Source organism: Vanessa atalanta, chromosome 30 (genome assembly GCF_905147765.1).
Source record: "Vanessa atalanta chromosome 30, ilVanAtal1.2, whole genome shotgun sequence".
In the NCBI taxonomy this organism is placed as follows: domain Eukaryota; kingdom Metazoa; phylum Arthropoda; class Insecta; order Lepidoptera; family Nymphalidae; genus Vanessa; species Vanessa atalanta.
In genome coordinates this window covers 1354962-1379534 of record NC_061900.1, presented here as the reverse complement: position 1 = coordinate 1379534, position 24573 = coordinate 1354962, and the positions used below count along the sequence as shown (strand labels likewise).

The 24573-nt window shown below is 33.5% G+C and overlaps 3 protein-coding genes across 3 annotated transcripts; 1 reads left to right on the top strand and 2 right to left on the bottom strand.

Moving 5' to 3' along the window:
* Positions 1 to 3565: 3565 nt before the first annotated feature.
* Positions 3566 to 5344, bottom strand: LOC125075317 (UDP-N-acetylhexosamine pyrophosphorylase). The gene has a single exon (XM_047687042.1). The coding sequence runs from the start codon at positions 5169 to 5171 to the stop codon at positions 3711 to 3713; it is 1461 nt and encodes a 486-aa protein (XP_047542998.1). The 5' UTR covers positions 5172 to 5344; the 3' UTR covers positions 3566 to 3710.
* Positions 5345 to 6044: 700 nt separating this feature from the next.
* Positions 6045 to 10338, top strand: LOC125075193 (RNA exonuclease 4-like). The gene is made up of 2 exons (XM_047686830.1): positions 6045 to 6895; positions 9111 to 10338. The coding sequence occupies exons 1-2, from the start codon at positions 6074 to 6076 to the stop codon at positions 9300 to 9302; spliced, it is 1014 nt and encodes a 337-aa protein (XP_047542786.1). The 5' UTR covers positions 6045 to 6073; the 3' UTR covers positions 9303 to 10338.
* An 814-nt stretch (positions 10339 to 11152) lies between these two features.
* On the bottom strand, positions 11153 to 24387 carry LOC125075383 (zinc finger protein 665-like). Its single transcript, XM_047687125.1, has 14 exons — positions 24196 to 24387; positions 23283 to 23402; positions 22504 to 22669; positions 21453 to 21649; positions 19961 to 20179; positions 18848 to 18945; positions 17433 to 17549; positions 16672 to 16782; positions 14574 to 14678; positions 13499 to 13711; positions 12838 to 12949; positions 12428 to 12541; positions 11823 to 11975; positions 11153 to 11278 (listed from the first exon to the last, which is right to left on the bottom strand). Exons 1-14 carry the CDS (start codon positions 24325 to 24327, stop codon positions 11153 to 11155), a joined length of 1983 nt encoding a protein of 660 aa, XP_047543081.1. The 5' UTR covers positions 24328 to 24387.
* Between the last annotated feature and the right edge of the window lie 186 nt (positions 24388 to 24573).

The window sequence follows — 24573 nt, the reverse complement described above, 5'->3', positions numbered from 1 at the left end:
AAGATATGAACCCCCTACATAAAAACAAACAAATTATACCACTTTAATATTAAGTACAGACAAAGGTTAAATCAAACAACAAAATAACGTTATTATATGTGTTTATTATTTAAGGAACATTATAAAAAATCTCGTGATATCACTTATTATATTAAGTACATTATTAATAACCATCTAAAGCCTATTAAAATAGGAGCAGTAAAGATAAAAACAAACTTGACCTTGAATTGACGCGCATAATTGGTCTAAATAATCTATGGATTAGTCAAAAATGGCGGTCTGAATGACAGCGATGCTGTCAGAACTTTGGAATTAAATTTAAGTGTATATATGTATTTTAAATAAAGATATATTTATCAAGAACTGTTTATGGTGCATAATAGCAAAATTGCAAGGAATATGTCAATCTAAAGTTCGTTTATCTTTATCCCTTCTGTTATTAGTAAATATCATACATATTGCTTAATATACAAAAAAGTTTGACTAAAAATAAAACAAATTTAACAAAATCAAAATGACGCGTATTTTCATAATACACGTGGTTACTTTATTTACAATTCATTACATGAATTCATTCACACATCTCACTGTAAATTTATATTTTATTTATTTATAATAAAAGATAAAACCATAATTTTGTTAATAACTATATAATTTTACATTAACAAAGAATATATATAAAAGCGAAATACCACTCACTGAATATTCACGAAATCTCAGAAACGATAACACTTACTAACTTTAAATTTGACAGTTACAGGTTGACAAGAACCTTTCTTATAGAGTAGACATCCGCTAAGAACGGACGTTACGAAACTCACGGGATGAATTATTTGCATTCGGTAATTCGAGTTCAATATTTTCGTTCTAAACGTTCTCGAAATAGACAGATTCACACCTTATATTTACATCTCACTTACACATACGAAAAAAGGTGAGAAAAGTATATTCGGCCATTATGAGTGTATTTGACATCTGTCACAATATATCAACAATGTATGTGCAAACGTTAAAGTTTACTTCTTTTTTTTTGGCTTTTATTTATGCCAAGAGGGCACAGATTATTTCGCCAATGTCACGTGCGAAAAGTTTACTTTAATCAGACGTTTTCTTTGTAACGCCAAATCGGAAAAATACTAAACTAATGTACATAAAACCTTTTTAGTACGTATACATAAAAAGTTTTAATATTTAATATTGATAAGTAAGCAGCTGCAGCAGAAAGTTTCGCTTTACAATGAGACTTTTAACCTGATAACCGTTAATTTGATGTTCTTTGACATGATCAATTGAAATACATTGGTAATTTGGGAGCGTCTGAAGCAAATTAAAATGGTTTAATAAAAGATTGTCATTAAATTTATGTTGAACGACAAATGTTAGTGAACTTCAATCGAATCATAAGTATTCGAATTTCAAAAACCATCGAATACGTTATTTTTAATGTATTAAAAAAAAATGTCAAATAGTATGCTTCCTTTATAATAATTTAATATAAAATTTGTTTTATTTTTTTCGAATGCATTTAAATATAATTCACTGATAATTTACATATGATTAATAAACAAATTAAAGTTGTAACATGCGAATTTAAATCGGCCATCTTGATTTGTCAACTTTTTTTTTTTATTTCATTTCAGTTTAAAATATTTATTGTTATTCGATTTATTAAATATTTACCGCTATCTATGTTATCGAATTATATTACAGATTTCTAAACGAATTTTATGATTTTTAAAATGCTTATCTTATCGTTTCGTAATAATTGAAAGAACCTTGACAATAATTAATATTATGTATCATATTTTATTTTCCCTTCCATAAATAATTAAAGAACAAGCGATGGTATTAATAATAAGCTAAAAAAAACTGTAAACGAATTTAACAAATATTTAAAATTATATCTTCAAATTCATTTAGACGATATCAAGACTACAGACCCTATACTTAAGAACTTATGTAAAATTTTAAAACGTTATTTCAACAGTGAATTGTGTAAATGAATCTTGTATATAAATAAGCAAGTGGATTTAACCATCGACCAATGCCTCATTACAAAACGACCAATCAAAATCAACAACCAGGGTCGACTTGTCGACGTACAAAAAGTTTTATGGACTCTCAATTTTGTATCTCGTACAATGTTATAAATTTGAATGTTTCGAATATATTAATCGTAAATTTAATCTGTGCCTATATGAATAAAAATAAAACATTCGACGCACAAGGCTGGAAGTATATTTTACTATAATAGAAATTCGTTAGAACAGGCTTTTAAGAACTTATTAAATTCAAGGCCAAGTAGAAGTCGCATAATATCTTCAATATATATTCTATGAATGTTCTAGACACATAATTTAATTACTTAGCCTTGAGATCGAAAATCAAATGTTCCAAATTTAAAATTCGTTCTTTTTTTTAATTACTTATTTTCACACAAAGCAATTACATAACTTTTTATGTCAGTGTTTTACACGCATACTCTGTACAGCCAAACCTGAATAAGCTTAAAACTACAGCTAAATATTATTAAAAAAAAAAATCTGTGGGTTAACAGAAAAGTTTAGAAATAAAACAGAGAACTATCATTACTTCCGTAAGCAGATTTGTTTATAATATTCTTGTTTTTTTTCCGGAGACTGAAATTCATTTAGAATCGAAATTATACTGACGGCCTTAGAAAATTTGGTTAACATCTGCTCTCTTTCTGCCATCATTGATTTTACAATCGTAAAAAGTCGTAGTTAAATTTATAAAGCTTATTTTTTTTTTTAATGCCAATGTCACATCTAGGAATATGTAACCTGTCATATATTTTACGCGGCAAAATTAATATGATTCATTCGTGTCTTCTCCATCCTACGTGACATTGGCGAAATAATCTGTGCCCTATGGCACTAAAAGCCATTAAACTAAGAATTGAATTAATATGACATTTCATTGATTAACCTTTTAATTAGTATAATCCTGTAACTTTACACTTATGTGTACGACGAAGTGAATATTTTAATCAAAATAAATTCAATTGGATCCTAGAATGTAACCTTTTAAATGCATAGCTCTCTTTTTCTTTGTCTCACGTCACGAAATGTGTCTAAGCGTCCTTGAAATTTTGCTCACAATTCTCGTTTATGTTTCGATTATTTTATCGAATCGTTTCACTTCCAAAGTAAATAAAGTTAAAAAAAATGTCTATGTTCTGTAAAGCCATGATAGTACAGATTTTGACTTTTGACTTTATCATTAAGTTTTCAATAAAGAGTTGCTTTTGTCTTTGGTTGTAAAAAAAATTAAAAGATTTTACGAAAATTTTATTTTATTTCTGTTAACCCACATTAAATTATATTTAATTTAAAATGCTTCAATGAGATACAATTTTTATTTATAATTTAAAATAAAAAAAAAAAAGAATTTGATAAAGAAATTCAACTTTAAAAGCTAAAGGCAATTAACAAAGAATAATTTTATTATGTACAATCAGGTACAAGATTTTAACAATACAATATTTTTACAATTACGCCTAAAAATCATTTTTTTTTAATAAAAAAAAAACCTATCATTTATATCATTAATTTAAAATAAAACTATTTTCGTGACATTGTGATGAAATAAAAAAAAAATAGATGGACTATTTCTAAACTATTTAGAAATTTGTTGTGTTTATAAAAATATTAACGCTACATAAACTCACCTATTGCTGATATATAATCTTAATGACCGTTAATGCCATTAGTTACAGACTCTTGCATACTTTTCAAGTGGAATGGTGAAATTGAGAATACCTCATTATTAACTAAATCTTTTAAATTTTCACCACCGTAAGAGAGTAGGGGTGAAATTTCTACGTCTATGTTATCTTCAATAATCCCTCCCGCTTCTTTAATGTATTTCCTATGAAGTCTTAGTAAATCTTCCCGAGCGGTCGACGGGCAATCCTTCTTAGCCGAGTCCGCGTTTTTTAATGCAGAGAATTCAACATCTCTAGCTACTTCCAAACAAATGAAATTCTCGGCAAATTCAAAAACATCGAATATAAACTTTTCAATTTTTATACCATTTGGTTCTGATGGCGTCACACGAATTCCATCCTCATTGACGTACGGAATTTTCTTTTTAGCTACATGTAGTTTTAATTTTGACTCATAGTCGCATATCTTAAGCAGGAATTCTGACGAGAAATAGTGGTTACAAATGTTACCAGCAGAAAATGTTAACCGACCATCTGGGTTCCTTCTTTCCGCTGCTTCATCTGTTAATTCTGAGTACTCAACAACTTTATAATAACCATTCACTCGGCACACAACTCCGACAGGTTCACTGGGAGTTGACTTTTGAACAACTTTAGCAGCGCAGTCAGCATTTTTACTTTTACAGTACCCAATAAACACTGGATCAGCTACCTTTATTAAAATATTATCGACTGAATGCGCATGTAGATGCTGAACACCTCTTTTGACTATATCATTAAGTACCCCTTGGGTTTTTAAAGCTCTGTAAATACCCCCGTTGCCATCAGGTGCTGAAGACAGATGATTTTTCTCATCCAAAAAGATTTTCCCATCAAAGTCAAAACAGGGCAATCTCCCTTGTTCAAAGAAAACAATGTTTTCTTTACTTAAACCAAAATAATTGTGACTCTTAAAGAAGTCGGCAGTGGGGGCCATTGTGTGTTCTGAGGTCATAATGTACCAAGTTATTTTACCTTCTTTGCCAGTTTTTTCTTCAGCCATTTGTTGGACTCTTAAAATTCTCTCCCCTTGAATTTGAAACAGGGTTTTTCTTGATGGTAAGCCAACATCATACATTCCTTTCGGGTGTCCGAAGCCTAATCTGGTCGCCTGACCACCAGCTAATAACAAAACACCAACTCTACCTTCAGAAATCTCCTTAAATCCAATCGTTTCATACTCCTCGATTTTCTCATCAGTTAAACCGGATACTGATTCGTAATGCGTTTGAGGTATCGGCTTCAAATCGTCGTCCAATTTTTCTAATATAACTTTCGTTGTATTTATTGCGCGCTCAAACATTTCATTCGTTTCCGACAAATCGAGTTTACGTATTTCAGCCTCAAGTTGTTCCCGCTCATTTTCACTTAACTCGGGCCAATATTTTATAAGATGGTCTTGACCGTGAGCGGTCAGATAGTCCTTAATGCTTTCGTACGACATTGTCGTTTAAAGTCTCGCGATGTAATGTTATGTGTATCTTATCGTGACCGATGGCGGCGATTAGAAAGTACGAACTGGCGCTCAGTCTCATTGTATAACATTCTTACTCTCCCTCCACGCTCGAAGCAAAACACGTCGGCCACACTGACATTTTCTGTTTATTTCATGGTTTATTTACATTATATTCAATGAACACAGCATACGTGTTACGTCAAATTTAGTTTGACAAGTGACATATTTAATAGATACATTGCCTTATTTTTAAGCAATAAATATATACACATTTGGGCTAAAGCAGTAATGTATCTGTGATAAATGTCGCTAATATTAGTTGCATAGATAATATTATTTCGTTCGAAATTTGAATAATAATAAAATTAACAATATTTTCAATATTTAAATATTAATTCAACGACAATAACTATCGAAAGGTTTATATTTATATATATTATACCTTACTGGCATATTATTTAATGACAATAACTGTTTTATAAATAAATAAATTATATACAATTTATTACAACATAACATATTTTTTAACAATGTGGGTTATTTTGAGATAAAAATATTTATCTAACAAGCGTATTATTAAAATAATTATTTTCGTAAATGGAAGAATTATCATTTTGTTAGTTTATTACCATTTTTGTTTTTAAAATGTATGCAACATTGTGCATTGTGCAAGGTTTATTTAAAAAAATATATTGGTAGATCTAACCAGATGAGGAAAATTACCACATTAATATACTGATTTGTATTTATATAAAATCGTGACTGACTATAAGCATTTCATATTTTATGTTTTTTTATTCGTTTTTGTACGAAGTTTAGTCTGCTGTTTGAACCATTGAAACATTCTACGCCTCTGTGGATACGCCATGTGGTGAAGTTGTCAAAAAGAAATGTCACACTCACACAAAGTCATCAGCTTCATATTTTTTTCATTTATAATAGTTGTCGATATTTTATTAAAAGCAGTTTATAGCATATCGCATTTGATATTAAATTTATTAATCATTATAATAAAACCAAACACCAATGTAAATATGATAGAAACGTCAACGAAACGTAAACGAATACCTAAAAAACAAACTAACCAAAGCGAGACTTTTTTAAAAAGAGGTATTATAGACGCAAACTGGCAGAAATTACTCTCAAGTTCACTCATGGATAAGAGTGATGAAACAGCCCCGAAAGAGGAAACGAAAAATAACTACACAGGCACATTTAGAAGAGCGCGGAAGAAAAAAAATAAAGATTGCATAGATAACGTAAAAAATTTACAAGTACTCCATATTAATAAAGTAGCTAGTTCTGAAAATTCCGACGGTAAAAGTGAGTTACCGGTAGTAAAGGACAATATTAAAAGAAATAAAGTTACAAAATTTTTAGCAATGGATTGCGAGATGGTTGGAGTCGGTTACGAAGGAGGGGACCACATGCTGGCTCGCGTTTCCATCGTCAATAAATTCGGTGATTGCATTTACGACAAATTCGTTAAAGCGCGGGAAGAGGTTGTCGACTACAGAACCGATATCAGCGGAATACGGAAAGAGGATTTATTGAATGGAGACGACTTTGAAATTGTTCAGAAGGAAGTTGCTGAGCTTATTCGTGGAAAAATTCTTGTAGGGCATTCATTGAAAAACGACTTGGGAGTACTATTCTTATCTCACCCTAAGCGTAACATAAGGGATACTTCAAGATATAAACCATTTAGAAAGGTAACACTTAACTATTATTATTTTTAATTTAAATTTGTATTGATCGGGTGGTACTTTGTGGTAAGGCTTAGTGCAAAGTCATGGTAGGTACCACACACTCATCTCATGTTAAACTCCCAAGCAGTGGTGGTGGTTAATATTGTTCTGTTCCATTAAAATGTGAGTGAGCCAGTGTAACTATAGCCACAAGGACTATAAGATCTTTGTTATGTCCCTTATGTCTTTAGTGTAATTGCGTCACTATTTACCATTTCAGTTTTTTATATCATATAAAAAAAAGTTTTTTTCCCATATAATGCCTCAGTATCTGTATCTATACTAATACTAGTAGTCGCCCGTGGCTTTGCTCGCGTTTTAGGGGTTGATCATGTGTTAGACAAAACAAGTAGCCTATGTCCTTCCTTAGAGTTCATGTTTGCTTCATACCAAATTTGGTTCGTTGGTTTGGCAGTGAAAGAGCGACAGACATACAGACAGAGTTACTTTCACGAAAGAAAACTGTGTCTGCCTGTTCCTTTCATGGCTCAATCTCGGAAGAATTTTGATTAAATTTATCATTACCTATAGACATAGTTGTTGTAAGAAATGTTAACCATTCTTCTTCTGTTGGCAACACAGAGTAAAAAAGCAAAGAGATGATTTTTTTATGTTTCCCTTTTAAAACTACTTAATAAAAATACACAAATTTTATACCAAAAGACGTACAGCATTTCGAAGAAGGTTTTAATGTATAAAACATGACAGAAGTCTGCCAAAGGTTTTATTGCCATTTTTATTCACTTAGTAATATTTGTGCAAGTCTTAACTACAAGCTCAAAAGACATCACATTAGTTCAATTCATTGGCACCTTAGCTAACAATGATTTGTAGAGTTGTCTATGGGCATTGATGAACACTGACTATCTAGTGGCCTGTTTGCCCATTTGTTTTTAAACTATACATCTACTATTGTGATGAAAGCTTGCTTTGTTCTGCATACGCATTTTAATATGAAATATTTCAACTTGATGAATTTAAGTTATCACTTCCGTCTGGCGTCTCGAGACGCAAACTTATTTATTTTCTAATTGTTATAATTCCTGCAGGATTTTTAATAATTATTTTGTTATTGTCGTGTTATTTATATCTAATATATAGCGAAAGCGACTTCGTTCCAACCGGGTGTCCAAAGACAAAACTCGTTTTTATTTAAATGTTTGTACTTCAATGTTAACTGTTATTGAATATTTGATAGGTAGCTATATATTTAGTCAAATGAAATTATGCATATCAGATCGCAACTACAGACACAAACCGTAGTTGGTATTTTTATTATATATTATCTTATGTCGCTAGACTATCAAGAAACAGAAAATCTTATTAAAACAACATATAAATGACAATCCCAGTAACAAATCTATCAATTTCGCAATATTGCCCAGACACACATATATGAATAACCATCACAATCATAATTATCAGGTACAAAGAACGGCGTAGCTAGGTGGATAAGGGCCCCGGTGCATAGAAAAAGAATCGGGCCCTCGCCCCCTCTTTAACGTATATTGGCATTCAAAATTATAGATAGTAATAAAAATAGGATACAGGATACAGACAGTGAGTTGAACATATCGTTAGTAAATTAAATCCATACTTCATCTCTATTCAAAGCTCTTTTCATAGCTTAGGTTAGAGGGCCTCCAGAGCTCAGGGGCCCTGGTGCACTGCACCACCTGGCCCTACGATAGCTACGCCACTGCAAATACCACTCTCAACCATTCAATACATACACAACACCTTAAGCACCCACCCACACTACCTCACCTACAAACATATTTCTCCACAACCACACTCACTGCATACATTCCTTATCACACACGAGTAGACGTACTTCTTACATAATTACCATACATTACACTTTTAAACACACCTTTGTCTGTTGGTCGGGAATCAACATTAAAAAAAAATGTAATTATATTAAACCAAAAATTATTTATCTGCTATTACGATACGAAATGTGTATTGTACTTATAAAACATCATCGATTTAATAAGTTATAGTGGACGGATGAATATCCCCATAACACAGGATTTTCCTAGCATGGGGGTCATTAATCTATTATCTTGTTAAATGTTTTTCTAAGTACTCTGTATGTGTCATTAATCTTCTGTACTACTGTTATTGGCAAATAAATTTATTATTATAATATAATATTATTATATTATTATTATTTCAGATCACCAAAGGCAGCACTCCATCTCTGAAGCGCTTAGCTAAAGAAATACTGGGTATTGATATACAGCACGGCGAACACAGTTCGGTCGAGGACGCGAAAGCCGTGATGCAGTTGTATTGCACCGTCTCCAAGAACTGGGAACAGATGCTAGGCGAAAAACGTGGCTACAGCAAGAAGTTCGTCGAAAGTTGATTTTTAATCTAATTGTTAAGTTTTTTCAATAAATAACGCGTGCCAATAAAGTGATTATTTTGCCAACGGTACATGTTTTGTTGTATTTGATTGTAAGGTCAGCAAAATATACATATATTTTTTTGTAATAATTTTGTTATCATTTTATGTATTGCCAATAATAATCATGTAGACTGATAATTATTGAAAATAAAATATATAAATTATAAAACAACCCTGGGGTCTTATGCAAGTTTTGGGTTCAAAAGTAACCTATGTGCTATTACAGAGTATAAATAATATTAGTAACAAATTTCATTCAGATCCTTTAAGCCGTTATATACCTAATACCGCCCCGGCTTCGCGCGGCTGACATTTTATTAAGTAGATAAATTTTATAAAAATCGATTTAAATGGTAATTTTTTTGTGAAACAGTTCAAAATTTTGTCCAAGGCTTGTAGGTTTAAATTTGGGTGATATTTAAAGTGCAATAGAAATGTGAATACCGTGAGAGGTACGAGGATGGCCGCCATTTTAAAATCTTATCTTTATTGGCACGGGTTATAGCCAAATCAGTTTTGATACTTGAATTGCAATTAATAATTTATTGGCTGAATACATTGAAATCTTTGACCGAATAGTCGAATGTTCGCGCAAATTATTCGGGTGTACAACTCAGTCAACAAGAGCTATTCTGTAAGAACAATCTCGAAACTTTTCGCAGAATACGAAAGTTAAATTCCAGGATGTTTTATGCTACATTGAATATTATTGAACACACGTATCAAAGTTGCGTATCTTTTAACATTACACTGTATAATCTTTTGAGTTCTTGGTATTATTTTTGTTTAGAACTAATTAAACAATATATTAATTATTGTAACAGTCCTCCGTCATGGTGTAACATAGTCTTCCGGCTAATCTAAATAGAAATAATGGGATTAAGACATAGACAATTTTATTAATATGATATATTCTTAATATCCACAAGTGAGAAGTGAGCTTTTACAGAATAGCTCTGTTGGAATAGGTCTTGTCTAACCTTATCATATAATTAATACAATTTCTTCAACATATATATATTTTTTGTTTTCGAATTTGTTTAAGGTTACATAATTATAAGATTATAGAAATTAGTTGACATTTTATTTCCATAATATCTTGATTCCGATATCCATGAAACGGATTTTGAGTTAGCCGGTCTGAAATAAAGCTATATTGTTAGCTAACTTGCTTAAAGAAAAATAACTTCTTCCTTATTTATTTAAATTAACAATTTTAGGAAAAGTGCGCAGCTAATTGAAATTTATAGATAACTTAGAAATGTTTATACCGTTAGCAGTTTACACGGGTTTATCAATAGGATCTGTGAGCCAATAAAAATATTTGAAATTTCACCCGTGCGAAGCCGTAGTTAATTTATTAAAGGGTTGTTACTAATTAATATATTTATGTTAAATAAAAATGTAAGCATATAATAATTGCATGTTAAAATTTATCAGAAGTATCTCGATTTCAAAACGGCCGATACGTCAATTGTCATTTTGAATGTCAAACAAAATTGAAGAAAATGACCGAATATCCGAAGAATTTTAATTAATATTTAATTAGTAATATTCCAAAATAATTTTATCTAAATAATATTATACGAAATGAAATAATTTAATTTAAACATAGAAGGCTATAATGTGAACGGAAAATTGGCGGCCATTGTCGAAATCGGTAAAGACGATTATCATATGTTGGTACCCATGTAGGGGGTTACATAAAACCCTACCACTAAATTGATAAAGAATTCTTATTTCTAACTAAGAATAATTTATTTGAAATATTAATAGAAAAATAACATATTTATATAAAAAATGTTTATTTAAACATTCTGAGGTAAGTTTATAAGCGGCGTGTTCTGCGTGATGTTTGGCGGGAAGTATTGCATCCGAGACGCCACGTCGATGCCCGGGTAGGTCTCCGGTTTCTTGACTGGAACTCTTGGTTGCTGAAGAATAAAATATATAAATGATTATATCATTTACTTGGTTGTAGGGCTTTTTGCGAGGACGTCTGGGTAGGTACAGTGCACTCATTCGATGTTCTTAAACAGTAAAACTTTGTTTTGTTGTTTTCCGGTTTGAAGAGTGAGTGAGTAACTACAAGCAAAAGTGACGTAACATCAACGTAAAAGTAACAACAGCTCCCAAAGTTGGTGACGCATCTGCGATATATGTGTGCATGATTATAATTTCTCACAGTGCTTATTTCTATGGACGATGGTGACCACTACTCAAATAAATCAAAAAAAAAAAACTATACTCTATTCCATTAAACGAGCACCTAAAGTAAATAACCCGAATGCGTTCATTGGTTAATGCAAGACTTTAACTGTCCAAATGATTTCTTATGACGTGAATCAACCAATGAGCAGCGAGTATATTGTTCCCTAGGAGTTCGACTCGTGGAATGGCCTATAGAAGTTTTCTGCGTCAGTCGTTTCTTACAAATCTTGTCTAATATTACGACTGCGAAAATACACAACGGCTTACCTTGGCTCGTTTGCTGTAATGCATCATTTTCATATGTTTATAAATACTGGTTTGCCAGGAGAACGTCGCGGGGCAGAGAGTGCACTTGAAGCTCTTTGACACCGATCTGTTTGTGTGCATCGCCCACACATGACCTTTGAGCCTTTTCACCGTCTGTAATATAATATTATACTTTTAAAGTATTGATAATTTCGGCGACATTACACACACCATTGTCAGCCTATATCACACCATAACGAACATCAGACATTACTTAGATCTCGATCAATGATATCGCATCAATTCAAGGTCAAATTTGTCCGTTCTCTCGTACTCCTGCCATTGGAATGGACTATAGAAAAATATTAAACGTTTATACGAACATTCTTCATGTATATCTGTCTAGATACACTGACATAGCTGAGGCCAACAGCTGGCCGTTGAGTACAAGCACATTAGTAAAGTATGACGTTCGGCGAGTGTCGACCGTGGCTGTAACGCACACCGAGACATTACAGTCGGCTCGTTTGTTTGAGTTCTTTTGTATTGCGACCTCATCTAGGTCTTTATGATAAATTCGTTTAGTGTATTTAGTAGTCTGTGTACAGTCTCTACTGTTCACTCACCTTGTACGACTTTCCGCATATTTCACACAAATGCTCGCCGTCTGGTTCTTTTTTATTCTTCCCTTCGTGTATATTGTTCATATGGGCGACCATTATTTTAGCTGTTTTGAACGGCTGTAAAATAAAAACTTATATAGGTCTTGGTGCGTTACAAGATTTTTATGCAGAGTATATAAATATATATTATTTTAAACAAGTCATATACTGACCGCCAGACAGCATTACTTAGTATTATTGTGTTCCGGTTCGAACGGTGAGTGAGCCAGTGTAACTACAGGCACGAGGGACATAATGTCTTAGTTCCCAAGGTCGGTGTTAATATTTTTGAATAGGTTTTTTTATCATCTCTAGTCCTCATGCCATTGGAATAGACACTAGGTAACTGTTAATCTGTTTATCCCACACAATACCTTAAAGCAGACGCTGCACTGGTACTTGATACGTCTGAGGTGATCCCAGTCGATGTGATCGATCATACACCACCGGGTGGCGAACTTCTTACCGCAAAAGTGGCACGCGTGTCTGAAATAATATTTTTTTATTGAGAACCGAGACTAAATTATAAATCTATACTAATATTATAAATGCGAAAGTAACTCCGTCTGTCTGTCTGCAGCTCTGTCGTAGCCAAGACACTGAAACGAATTTTAATTCAATTTGATATAAAGCAAGTTTGAACTCCAACAGAAGACATTGGCTTTTTATGCCTAACACTTAACAACCAACTCCTAAAGAGCGAAGCCAAGGTCGACAATTATTACTTTACTTTACGAAAAACTGAATATTACTAAAGTACAGTAATTATATTGTTAAGTGATTGACGGTGCAAGCAGGACGAATAGTATAAAAGGCGGAGCGTAGACAGCGCGGACACACTCTTTGTCGGAATCTCGTGCGGAGCGGACGTCTCTTATATTTCTTTTTTTTAAAAACTCAACCCGCTTTCGATTGCTAATTATATAATAATAATAAAAATATTTATTAATTTGTTTACAGTAGTTGATATACGTAGCTGTTATCGTTCGTGTACCAGTTGCTAAGCCGTCAGTAGCCGTGTACCGCAGTACTCACACGTAGCTGTCCTCGTGCGCGTGCCGCTTGCTGAGACGCATGTGGTTGTTGTAGCAGTCTCGGCTGGCGAAGCTCTTCCCGCAGTCCCGGCAGCGGTGCAGGGCTCCGGCCTCCCGCTCGCGATGGTTCCGCATGTGCCTCGCGAGGTTACGCTTCCACTGGAACAGCTTGCCGCAGATCGGGCACGGGAAGCTGAGACCCTCGTGGATCACGCTGACGATCACAATAAAACACCAATAACATTTGCTCACATCAATACACGTGATAGAAGTGAATCTTCTTAAATATATAGTTCTCTTTCTCTTTCCCATATCTTGTCATATCTTTCATCTCTCTCCTGTAATGAACTACGTTTAAACGTGACGCATCCTTAAACTGTCACAATCTATTCTCGTTCACCTATCGATAATTGATCCGCAATTTCAAGTCAAGCACACAATTGAATCCTCTTCTATATTAAAATCCTTTTATTCACACGTACATACATACGTAGCAGTACTATTTGACCTTGAATATTTTTTTTAATTGACTTATGTAAGTTATCTAACTACATTGAAACTTTGCTATACTATTGCTGAATTATTTGATAACACATACTTATCACGAGGCAACACCATTATATATTCTATAAACACGGGCAAACATACCCTCATTTCCATAATCTCATGGGCAGGCAAATCCGATAGAAAACAGTTCAAGACCGATTTTACGTGCTTTTCGAGGCACAGAAGTGTAAACACTGCCCATTTTCAGATATATGTCCAAAAATTCAGCTCTATAATACACTAGCTATCCGTCTCGGCTTCACGGGAGAACAATAAGGGTCTACATACAATTTTTAGTTTAAAGAACGAACATACAAAGATAAAATCTTGTTTTCTATCCGGTTAAGTAAGTTGATATTCTCGGCATTACTCTACTATAAAATGCATGTATTATCATTATATATGTAAACCTTCCTCTTGAATCGCTCTGTTTATTGACGAAAACAGCATTAAAAAGCGCTGCGTAGTTTAAAAGATCCAAGCGTACAGACGGGAACCTTTTTATGCTATGTACATATAAGGAGACTCACGCATGCGCTCTGTAACTCTTCTTCGAGTGGAATATTTTCCCGCAACCTTTACACGGTATGAACAGCTTCTCCTTCGGTTTCTCGTCTTTATTCAGTGGTAATATTCTGAAAAGATATCACACAGATAATATTTATATATTCGATGATATTTTGATATCGAGCTATGCCAAGTAAACATATAAAAGGCCGGTGCCTAGAGATGATCGGTCTCTTTTTTGTCCCGACATCGCGCCAGATCAGACCTCGACTTAATTTCGACTCGTTCAGATTGACGAAGTCTTGCCCTACAATTCTATGTTATTCAACTACTGGTTAACTTTGGTATAAATACTATTTTTCATTGTGAACAATTCGGCTTTTTTGGCAAACGAGCAGGTGTCTCACCTGATGATAAGTGACTACCACCGCACATGGATATCTACAACATCGGGGGCCTTACAGATGCGTTGCCGGCCTTTAAGAAATGAGTACGCTCTTTTCTTGAAGGTTACCAAGTCCTATCGGGCCCAACAACTGATGCTGGAATGGCACTACTTAGACATACGATACATGGCAGAAATCAAAATGCTATTGTATTGTTCTGTGATTTATATAAAGCATTTGACTGTGTAGAGCACGAAACGCTTTTCTATAAGCTAAAACATTACGGTGTTAATGGTAAAGCTCTTGATCTCGTTACATCATACTTGAATCAAATAATTCAACAGGTGTTAACAATGGAATAGTCTTCTGTATCTGTAGTAAGAATAGGCGTTCCACTAGGATCAGTTTTGGGTCCTTTACTATTTTTGTTGTATATAAATGATCTTTCTTTTTTACGTTAAAGATATTTGTAATATAGTATTGTTAAAACAATATTCATCTATATATAACCGATACCACAGTATTTCTAGGTGTCGCCTTAAATTCGAAATTTCAGTGGAATCCTTATATATCGTCCCTGACAACGAGGCTCGATTCGAGAAATGAGACGAGTTACTGATACCGCCCGAATAGTATACTTTTGTTAATTTCATAGTACTATGTCTTATGACATTTTACTTTGGGGTAACGCTACAGATATTGCAGCTGTTTTCATACTGCCAAAAAGAGCTGTTCGGTCTTTTTATATTTATTTAGTTATTTATTTATCCTTTATTGCACCCAAACTTAAAACTAAAAATTACATTATTGCTACACAAAGTTGTATGAGATGCAACAGGCGGCCTTATCGCTCAGCAGCGATCTCTTCCAGGCAACCTTTGGGCAGAGGATTATAATATTTACATATATGGGAAGGGTACAGTAATTTAAGTCATAATATAATACATACATAATATAATATTACACAATACACAGATAACAATAAATATATATAATATAAATATATACTATAATAAATATTTACATAAATAAATACATAAAATATGTATATAAATAAATGAGATATAACAGAACAAAAAATAAAAACGACATCACGACTGCTTAATGCAACAAGTAAAAGTCCTTAACCATTCTTTTAAAAACGGCTAACGACTGTGCGCGTCTAATAGCTAAGGGTAATGAGTTCCAAATTCGAGAAGCTTCAACAGTGAAGGACTTAGAATAATAAGAAGAAGAGGGGGAAGGAAGCGAAGAGCGAATTATTTATAATCATGGACCTCAAGATTCCCTTCGGGATGTTTTTTATGGATACACTTACAGTTTCTTCACAATATGTATACAACAATATTATGTATATTCACAATTATATAGATCTTTTCGAAAGAAACGGTGATAATCATTGCATAGACACGAGGAGGAAAGTTAAACTAATAACACATAGTTTCCGACTTCGCAAAGTTAATATACATATAAACGAGATATCTTTACCTCTCCCTAAGGGTCCCCAAAAATTTGTATACGACGCCCCGCCAAAGCATGTTACGTTTCTGAGTTTCGTCGACGTTCGAAACTTTATTTATAATACAACACTGTTCCACTTAACTACTTATATCTACTTTAATTTTACTTTCAAAGTTCCGAAGTCTAAATATATATTCTTTCGAACGTACATGTCGATACAAAGTAGGAACAGGCGAATGGGTACTCAGATAATTGAGCTGATATACCTACTTACTTGAGATGATATTTCAAGGTCATTTTGTTCGCGAAAACTTTCCCGCAACAGTCACATTGCGGCTTCTCTTGGTGTGTCACCGTCCTGTGGTACGCTAGCTTCGATCTCGTGCTGGAAGACAGATTTATTTTTTTAATTTTAAAGTACAGACTAGCAAATCGACCACCGGTCGGTAAATCATCGTCTATAGACACTATACTTCAAGGCCAGCAAAATAAGTGGCTGGTCTTGAAGTATGAAGTGCATAATCAGTGGTAGCTTTAAAATTATAGTGCTCAAAAAAAAACTTCTGGAAGATCATTCCACAATCTGCAGGGTTCCGTGCATCCAAGTGAATAAAATTCACCAGATGCGAAGGGTTTAGTTGTTTGTAACAACAGGCACAAGGGATATATCATCTGAGTTCACAAGGTTGGTGGTGCATTAGTTATATAAGAAAATATCTGTCGGCGGTTTCGTTCGCGTTTCAGGGTTTGGTCGTCAGTTTTTAGGCATAAAGAGTATCCTCGGAGTATCCTGGTTTATACCAAATTTCAAAAAATCGTTTAAGCAGTTTGGCCGTGAAAGAGCAACAGACAGACAGAGTTACTTTCGCATTTATAATATTAGTATAGATACTTAAAATATCATACGACGCCATTTTCTATTTGCAATGGTGACTTAGTTAACCCCTACAATTAAGCTTAAGGCTTGTGCTGGGAGAGGGGACGACAAGAGCCCAAAGGGTCAGAAGCCATTGCGCTGTTGACGCTTTTGATTACCTGAACACTTTATCTGGACAATCAGAGCAAGGGTATCCCGGTTCTAGAAGTTTCTTAGCACATTCGTGTTCCAACATTATTTTCTTCAGCGTTGTTAATAAGTTGCACTCTCGACATCTGAAAATGTATTAAATACTATATTTTTAAATCCGATGTGGTTAGTTAGTAAAAGAAAAAACTTGTCAAAGTCAAAGTCAAAAATCTTTATTCAATATAGAAGTGTATACACTTGCTTATTGATTGTCAAAAATCTACCACCGGTTCGTAATTTAGCACCTCGGACCTGAGAAGAACCGGCGAAAGAAACTCAGCGGGATATATTTTTTTATTTTTTTTTAACCATTTTCCATGTACAATGATAATTATATTTTAGTTATTTGAAACAGCCTGGAGGCGATCATTTCATTCCCAAGGTGTGCAGTCAACTAAATAGTCATTAGTGTTGTAATATCCTTTAGCACACAAACGCTCTTTAACGACTCTTTTGAATTTTATAATTGAATAATTTTGAACGTTTTCTGGGATCCTGTTGTAAAAACGTATACATTGCCCCAAAAAAGAGTTACTAACCCTGTGTAATCGGGTACTTGGAGTAACAAGTTTATTCTTGTTCCTAGTGTTAATAGAATGTACGTCACAATTTCTGGGAAAATCATTTATGTTTTTGCGTACATACATAACATTATCAAAATCTTTATAAAAAGTTTTTTAAATTATAAACAAGTTCTTGAAAAAACTGATATGGTACGATTTATAAATTATAAAAATATACTCTAATTCCGGTAGATTTGCAAATTATCGGGAAGTAACAATATATAGTACAATGGGTGCGCGCGCACACACACACAGACGCACGGACACGCACACACGCACGCACATGCACACGCAAACACAGATTTTGACGTTTTAGCGTTTCCTTTTGTTACTAACGATATCTTTATACTGTACAAAGGTATTTATTACTGTAATGGCATAGAAATACGGAATCTAGAGTCCCACAATCACACACACACACACGCGCACGCTCGCCTAATGCGATGCTCAGCTATAATACGCACTACTTCAAACAGTCCTTGATTAATAAATCTGTATTAAAATACTAAAATATTCCACTAAACTAGTTATGTCTACTAAAATTTTGCTTCCACAGTACCGATAGCAACTTCGCCGACATTCGAAACTCAACGAATACCAGAGATTTTTTAGATGGCGACCAATGACGACGCGTCAATTCAAGGTCAAAGTTAAAATCAAATACTATCATAAAGCATCTTTGGATCGTACTATACGATTCGAACGTAACGAGGTTACATTGTTGAATTAAGTGTAAAGCTACAATCGATTGGGAGAGGAGATTCTACCGAGGCGAACCGGCAAGAAACTCAGCAATTACTCATTATATTTGTACTACTTACTTGTAAGCAACAAGATGTAGTTTTCTGTGTATCCTTATGTTCTCCTTCGTCAAGAAGTACGCTTTGCACACGTCGCACTGGTGATCATTATCGCTCTTCTGGAAACAAATCAATGAACGTCATATCATCACATAGTATAAAACAAAGTCGCTTACCGCTGTCTGTCACTTTGTATGCTTAGATCTTTAAAACGACACAATAGATTTTGATGCAGTTCTTTTTAATAGATAGATTGATTCACGAGGAAGGTTTATATGTATAATACATGCACAATATAGTAGAGAAACACTAATAATTTTAGAGGTTTCTGAAGTGATGTCGTAAATAAACACATTTTTTGTGCTTACATTGCAAACGCTGGCTGAACCCTACGAGATAGATCAAAATAATATAACACAGTATTGTACACCTTAAAAAGGTCTTACAAAATAATCCGTGATGGTATTTGTCTATCTCTTAGGGATAATTTTTTCCTTTCCCTTTTATGAAACATAATGACTTATTTAGGAAGCGATTTTAAGCAATACAGCATTAATCCTTATCCAATTAAGTACCTTAAATACATTGTGCATTTAATATAGATCAATATGGCCCTTTACAGATTGTAATTTAAATGAATATTTTCGAAGATATTACAGATTTAAAACGCAGGGACATAGCGGTTTGTATTGTCTAATGATAAAAAGCTATGAACTTTGTATATGATGAAATTCTGTAGTATATTTAGTATCAGTATTGTACCCGTGCGAAGCAGGGCGGGTCGCTAGTATATTTTTTTTAGCATTAACGGGGGCTAAAGGCCTCCTCTCCCTTTGAGGAGAAGGTTTGGAGCATATTCCACCACGCTGCTCCAATGCGGGTTGGCGGAATACACATGTGGCAGAATTTCGTTGAAATTAGACACATGCAGGTTTCCTCACGATGTTTTCAGTTTTCAGAAAATTCAGTGGTGCCTGCCTGGGTTTGAACCCGAAATCATCGGTTAAGACGCACGCGTTCTAACCGCTGGGCCATCTCGGCTCGGCTAGTATATTATAAATGTGGAAGTTCGTTTGTTACGGATAACAACTACTCAAATGATCGTTACGAAAAATAAATGGGGCAAAAACTTACCGAATTGTGTTTTCCATTTATGTGAAATTCCATTAATTTCTTAGTATTGAAGACGTAAATACAAAATTGACATTTGTACTTAATTTTCTGGAACTCCTCATTCGCGACGTCCTTCTCCCTGACGCTCCACATCTCTTCCTCGGTCATCGTGTACAGTTCCACCAATTCTTCTGGAAGGTTCTTGAGACGTCTCGACTTTTTTTCTTTCGTTTCTGTAATCTGTTTTTGTTTAATTAGTTTCTATTTTAAATGATAATTACTATGAGTTAAACTCTTATTAAGCATTGGTGTATTTTGTATTCACTAGCATCATAAATTCGAACGTAACTCCTGAACTGATTTAAATGAAATTTGGTATGGAACTAGTTTGAGCCCGGGTAGGACATGAGCTACTTTTTCTTAATTCTCCCCTCGAGGTGATCAAAGGGGTGACAGTTTGTGTGCTATAAAGTTTTATATATGATCTGGTAAAAGTGGGTGTTTAGCTAGTGTTAGTATAATATTGATAATTTAAAGTTAGGCGACTTATGTACTAATGGCACTTCTTTTATATGTGGTTTGAGGGATGAATTGTGATGTCAAGTCCATCCTTATTTTGATAGCGTTCAGTTGTGCCAACCGGGCACAAGTTATTTTGCCAATGTAACGTAAGGCTGATAATGGTCAACCAAAAACCTTCTCTGAACCACGCTGAATATAACGGTACAAATTTCCTCTAATAACATTCAGTGGTTTTTGCGTGATGCGCAATGCGCGTTCAAAAAACCTATTAATAATAGCTTACCTAATGAAATTTTCAATGAAAAATCCTTTACGATTTTTAAGAAAAAATTATTATCTTATTGTAAAAATACTTAGATTAATTACTCTTGAATTGTATAAGTCGTTACTACTGTACTAAATTGTCGATTAAATTATTATGTAAAATATCTCATTTAAGTGAACATTGTATGTTCTTTATGAGAAAAATAAATTCTTAAACCACAAAAAAGACAACGATATTTTTAAGTATAGATAGATGAAAGAATAATAATTGTTTTAAAACACGTCAAATTAATCATAAATCGATATTAAAAATAATAACTGTCAAACGCTACGAAAATGTATAGAGTCGTTATTGCATTATTTTTTTTGTGCAATTTTGATTTTTGAGAGCCGACATCTTTTTTGGGTTCGAACTCGTGAATCTTAATATGAGATTGTTTTTTTATACCCTCGGGTATAAAAAAAGCACCACTGCCACTGCAATTTTTATGTGTCTAATGAATGCTTGTATAATTTCGTGTTCAGTGGATTAAAACTTTATGAGGAAATCTGTCACCAACCCATCAGAGCAGCGAGTTGAAATTAGCTCCAAGCTTTCTCCACATAGGGAGAGGAGGCGTTAGCCCAGCAATGGGCGATTAACTGGCTTTACTTGATTTTTTATGTTGTGTATTCCGTTTTAATAGCCATAATATTATGTTTAAATATAATTAATAAACAATTATACCTTATCGCTATCTCGTTTTTTCTCCTTTTCTTTCTTCTTCTTTTTCTTACTTCCTTTATCAGTCTTTAATTTTGCTAGTATAATGTCATCCTCGGATTCTGTCTGCTCTTTAGCTGGTAGGTCATCGTAAGTGCTGTCCACGTTTATGTCATCTGTCTGGAAGTCTTCATTTTCTAATTTTATATCATTTTGTAAATCTGTAATATAACCATTGTACATTTTACGTTTGTGTTTAATGTGTGAACGTACATATTATTAAATTAAATAAATTAAAAAAAAAACTTTTTATAACGCTAATCTACCATCTAGCCTTTACTCTTTGCGATGCGACAGTTGATTTGCTAATCTCTTTTGCTATTGTCGTTCAAGATTACCATTTACATATAATAGAAAAAATCGATATTAGAATAACAAAAGACATTAATACAATCTAACACAACATACACATGTTAGCATTAGCATTAGGATTAGCAGCCCGTAAATGTCCCACTACTGGGATAAAGGCCTCCTCTCCCTTTGAGGAGAATGTTTGGAGCATATTCCACCACACTGCTCCAATGCGGGTTGGCGGAATACACATGTGGCAGAATTTCGTTGAAATTAGACACATGCAGGTTTCCTCACGATGTTTTCCTTCACCGCCGAGCACGAGATGAATTATAAACACAAATTAAGCACATGAAATATCAGTGGTGCCTGCCTGGGTTTGAACCCGAAATCATCGGTTAAGATGCACGCGTTCTAGCCACTGGGCCATCTCGGCTCACACATGTTAACAGAAGGTTAATCATGGGTTCCAAAATTTCAAATCCAGTCAATAGTTTTCTATGTTCTAGATTTGTATGATTAATGGGTGAATAGTCTGAATGCAATTTGTATATTAAATAAAGATGGTTAATATACTGTTTTTTTTTTTTATATTTATACAAGACTTGGATTTATTTCGGAAAAAATATATCCAATTCTTTTTATACAAACATGCATTGTAATCTATGAATTTGTGTGTGTATGTACGACGTACGTGCGTGTGTGTATAATAAAAAAATCGAACCTAATTCAATATATTTGCTGCTATCGTCAGGAATGGGTTCATTTTTAATAACATCCAAATTATTACACGGCTCTTCTATTAGTAATTGCGTATCAGTTAGCAAACTTGAGGTTAAACGCTGTTTCGCATGAACGGACAGATCGCTGGGTGAGTTGAGGAATTTGTGCTGAAATACATAATAAAATATCGTTCATTGAATTAGACTTAACTTAATTTAGACTATAACTAAGCTATAGTAACTTTTGTAACTAATCGTCCCGGCTTGGCACGGGTAGTATTTCAACATAAATGTTTCAAATAATAGTTCCTGTCTTTTTGTGTGGGCCATGGACATTACACAAGTGCTTTAGCTACTTACATTGGGATCAGAGTAATGTATGTGATGTTGTCCAATATTTATTTATTTATTTATTACTGTGGTATTAAATATTCACGAAGCATAGAATATATAAGATACACAAATGTTTTTCTTTTATTTTTTAAAAATATATGTAATATATAGGAATACGGTAGTTGAAAGACGTGGATCATATCTGTAGGAGCTGATTGCATATCTGAGCATCTGTCGTGCTTAATTCGAATTAATAATATAGATGTCATGCACGGCGTCGTTGAGTGTGACATAGTGTAACTTAAACAATTATATGATTTAAGATGGTATTACTTTTGTGCTTCTAATAACGTTACATACTACACTTATCAACAATACGTATATAGTTCATGAGTATACATTTTAAATAGTTATATGTGTGTGTATGTTCTGTATTTGATTCTATTACCCTTTCTGAATAGGCGATAAGTATATCATAGGAGTTCAGAATTTGTCCTCTAAATTTTAATGCATTCCTGACATTTGCCAGGCATTCCCAGCAAACTTGAATTGTCAGTCCGTCTGGTACCTGAAAAAAAATATTATAATATAGATAGTCGGACGAGCAAATGGTCCATCTGATAGTAAGTGGTCACCACCACTCATAAACAATGGCGCTGTAAGAAATATTAACCATTTCTTACATCGGTAATACGCCACCAAGATGCTATTTCCCTTATGCCTGTAGTTACACTGGATCACTCGCTCTTCAAACCGGAACACAACAATACTGAGTACTGCTGTTTGGCGGTAGAATATATGATGAATGGGTGGTATCTACCAAGACGGGATTACACGAAGCCCTTCCACCGAGTGAGATTGTAGATAATACTAGCTTTGTCGAACATTCGGGCGTGAGCAGAGCGGGATGAGTGTTAGGAAGTTTGTTAACTCAGAGTATAAGCTATCTCTATTTGAATTTTCATCCAAATTCGTTCGCTACTTTTTTGTACCAAAAATGTCTCCACTCTCACAAAATTACGCGTTTATAATATTAGTAAAATTACAATGGGTTCCTTAAAAAATGTATTAAAAAACTAGTTGTTTTTTGGATACATTTTTTATCGATTAACAATTCGATTTGATTGTTTTGATATAAGTTCAATAATATTTGATTCCAAGAATTGATAACAAACATTGCAAAAAAATCAATACAATAAATAAAAAACAATCATGGCGGATCCAAGGATTCCCTTATTCCACATTAATGGGTATTAAATGCGAAAATATGACACAAGTACCGAATAATATGTATCGGTTTTGACATTTTATGAATATTTCATTGTATTTTAATAAACGTTGTTAAAAATTATCGTACTTACATCAATATTTGCTAAAACTTTGAAACATTCTTTAACATCATCACAGTAAAACATTTTACGATTATAATTCAAACAACCGACGCATATTCCGTTCACATTGTAGCCTTCTATGTTTATATTAATTTCTTTCATTTTGTATAATATTATTTAGACAAAATAATCTATTATCAATGGAAGCTTCATTCCTTTTCTTCGGCCATTTTGTTCAATTTTGTTTGACATTCAAAATGACGTTTGAAGTATCAGCCATTTTTATAATGACAGATAACGTTCTAAAACAAGAAACTTTTAATTCACTTATACATATAACAATATTATTTTTATATTGTTATTTTATTACATAATTGTATTAATTAATAGTGCCCGTCCCAGCTTCAC

Coding starts and splice junctions, on each gene's coding strand:
- LOC125075383 (XM_047687125.1), bottom strand. CDS start 24,327: ATGAAAGAAATTAATATAAACATAGAAGGCTACAATGTGAACGGAATA. Junction 23,403..24,195: donor AAGTTTTAGCAAATATTGAT/GTAAGTACGATA, acceptor ATTTTTTTTCAG/GTACCAGACGGACTGACAAT. Junction 12,542..12,837: donor AGTGCAGCGTCTGCTTTAAG/GTATTGTGTGGG, acceptor TTTATTTTACAG/CCGTTCAAAACAGCTAAAAT.
- LOC125075193 (XM_047686830.1), top strand. CDS start 6,074: ATGTCACACTCACACAAAGTCATCAGCTTCATATTTTTTTCATTTATA. Junction 6,896..9,110: donor GATATAAACCATTTAGAAAG/GTAACACTTAAC, acceptor TTATTATTTCAG/ATCACCAAAGGCAGCACTCC.
- LOC125075317 (XM_047687042.1), bottom strand. CDS start 5,171: ATGTCGTACGAAAGCATTAAGGACTATCTGACCGCTCACGGTCAAGAC.